General features: G+C 39.6%; 1 protein-coding gene across 1 annotated transcript in view; it reads right to left on the bottom strand.

Moving 5' to 3' along the window:
- The window catches only part of ranbp3b (RAN binding protein 3b), a 52,406-nt gene that overhangs the window by 28,440 nt on the left and 21,466 nt on the right, over positions 1-2,500 (bottom strand). The window contains 1 exon segment of the mRNA XM_056445691.1: positions 2,166-2,200. Within this exon segment, the coding sequence (XP_056301666.1) occupies positions 2,166-2,200 (35 nt within the window).

The following is a 2,500-nucleotide window of genomic DNA, read 5'->3' as shown; positions in this document are numbered from 1 at the left end:
CTGAAGAAAGCTGAAAACCTGTAACCATTGACTTCGATAGCAGGGCTGAAATTGCGACTCTTTTGGTCGCATATGCGCCCGAAATTTTATCTATGCGACCTCAAAATATGTTTAGGAGCATTTGTGTGACCGGTTTTAACTGCAAAATGTTCACCGCACGCACGGATCCAGGACACATTCACGCATTATGCATCTTTGCACTTGAAACGCAGTGCTCAGGAACAGTTTAAAACTGTTGTCATGTCAACTTGCTGCAGTAAACAAAGCCTGCAATGCTTGCCCCGCCTTCGCGCTCTTCGCCCACTGCTCTAGAACTGAATGTGAATGGATTGGTTAAAATCAGCTGTCAATCACTCAGTCACAGCCTTCTGCCTTGCAATGACAGGAAGAGCTACAACACGAAAACGTAAAGCGCTGAAGATGAGAGAATGAAAACAACACTGACAGATTTTGTTTTAGAAACCACCTAAAGTTACAAATAATGGCACATCTGATTACTGATCACGTGGTGAATGTTAATCCACATCTACATTTTTCGAAGAGAGGATAAAAAGACTTCCAGTGGCTTCAAGTCCGCTCTGGAAATAACTAAAGCATTCACTGTAAAGTCTGTGGGATGGAATTTTCAGGTAACTGTTTGCCACATCTACACATTTAAAGCACAAGAGGTTCTGTTTAATCCTTCATTTAATCGCCAGATGCTGCCAGCCGTGCAAGTGGCAGCTCTATGTAAAATTTAACACCACGTACACCATCGCAAAAGGGCTTGCACTGGCTAAGATTAAACTAATATTGCAGCTCATGAAAAGACCGGTATTGCTATTAAAATGACGTTTGCAAATAATAAGGTATATGTCAAAAGCATCTGTGCAATATCAGACAGCACACGTTAGAACACAGCACAGTAACGTATCGTTAACGGATTGATTCATGTCAAGCAGTGCGTGCAGGGCCGGTGAGCGGTGCGTGTATCTTTTGGTCACTCAATTATGTTATAAAAATGTATTTTCTTGTGATAACAGAATTTCGTTGAGACCTATTTTCCTCACGCAAGTATATTTATTTTTTTGCTTGTTAGTTTTGATTAGTGTTGATTCCGAATGCAATAAATCTGTTTATATAAAACTTGTAGTAACGCTGCTCATAACTGGTGGGTGCGCCTACATTTTTCAAGTTAGGAGCACCAGTGCTACCAAGCAAAAACGTTCATTTCGAGCCCTGCATCGTATTTGTTTGTCCTACTATGGAAGCCAATTGTTACATGTTTTCAGCTTTCTTTAGATTATCTTTGTTTGTGTTCAATGGAAAAATAAACCTCAAAGATTTGGGTCCACTAGAGTAAGTAAGTGAGAGAACATTTTATTTTTGGGTGAACTATGACTTTAACTGTAACACTCATGCATTGGGATGACTTTATCCACAAAACAGCTCTTTAAGCCAGTGTTAAAGTCCATTAACACTAAAATACTAAAAATATTTGTGTTACAGTGGTCCCTCGCTATAATGTGGTTCACTTTTCGCAGCTTCACAGATCGTTTTTGTTAGCAATTGGACATGTTTTTATAAAAAATTTTTACAGTGCATCGTGTTCTGCGTCCTGATTGGCTGTAGACCATTGTTAATCAATCTCTTCCGTGTCTCCTATACAGTACAGAATGCATTCAGCTTGCCAAATTAACATAAATCTTTAACCGCTAGCAGTATGAGTTCCAACAAGGATGCAAAAAGGGTTGTAACTGTCCGCAGAAAGACTATCATAAAGGGGGTCGCACACCAGATGCGCCGTACCACACAGCGCCATGCATTTTAAAATTGTAAACAGGTTTATATCAGGGTACACACACTGGTGCCTTAAGTCAGCGGCTGTTCATAGTTCTGCCGTGCCACAAAGCGCCATCTGAATAATTTCACTTTAAATACCATGCAAATGTGGTGTGTGTGTGTGTGTGTGTGAGTGTGTGTGTGTGTGTGTGTGTGTGTGTTACTTCTATCTGTCATGTGAGTGGTGCATCCGGCGTGCCACCCCCTTAAAGATGGAATCTGCTAGTTTTATGGATCACTGACTGCAGGAAAAAGCACATTACGCTGGATGCCAACATTATCCACACAAAAGCTATAAAGCTTTATGAACTTTTTGCTGACAGCGATAAATTTTTGCACCTGACAACAGGTTTCATTCTATAATACTGGACTTATTTTTCTACGAAGGTTTGAACTTTGAGAGTTTAAACGAGAGAGAAAAGTGTGAAGATGTTAATGCCTGTCTGAGAAATGTGTATAAAGTGTGCAGTGGGGGGTTTTACATCCTTAAAACCTTAATAATTGTTAAAAAATAAAGCTGACTACTGCACGGATTTTGCCTATTGCAGGTTATTTTTAGAACGTAACTCCCGCGATTAACGAGGGACCACTGTATATCAAAAACAATTGTGTACCAAAAAATTAGAAACGTTGCCTTCAAGTAAATTACTAAAAGCTAAATAAAATGTCAGCACAATAT

The sequence above is a fragment of the Danio aesculapii genome, chromosome 2 (assembly GCF_903798145.1).
Source record: "Danio aesculapii chromosome 2, fDanAes4.1, whole genome shotgun sequence".
NCBI lineage: Eukaryota > Metazoa > Chordata > Actinopteri > Cypriniformes > Danionidae > Danio > Danio aesculapii.
This window is presented reverse-complemented; position numbering and strand designations above follow the sequence as displayed.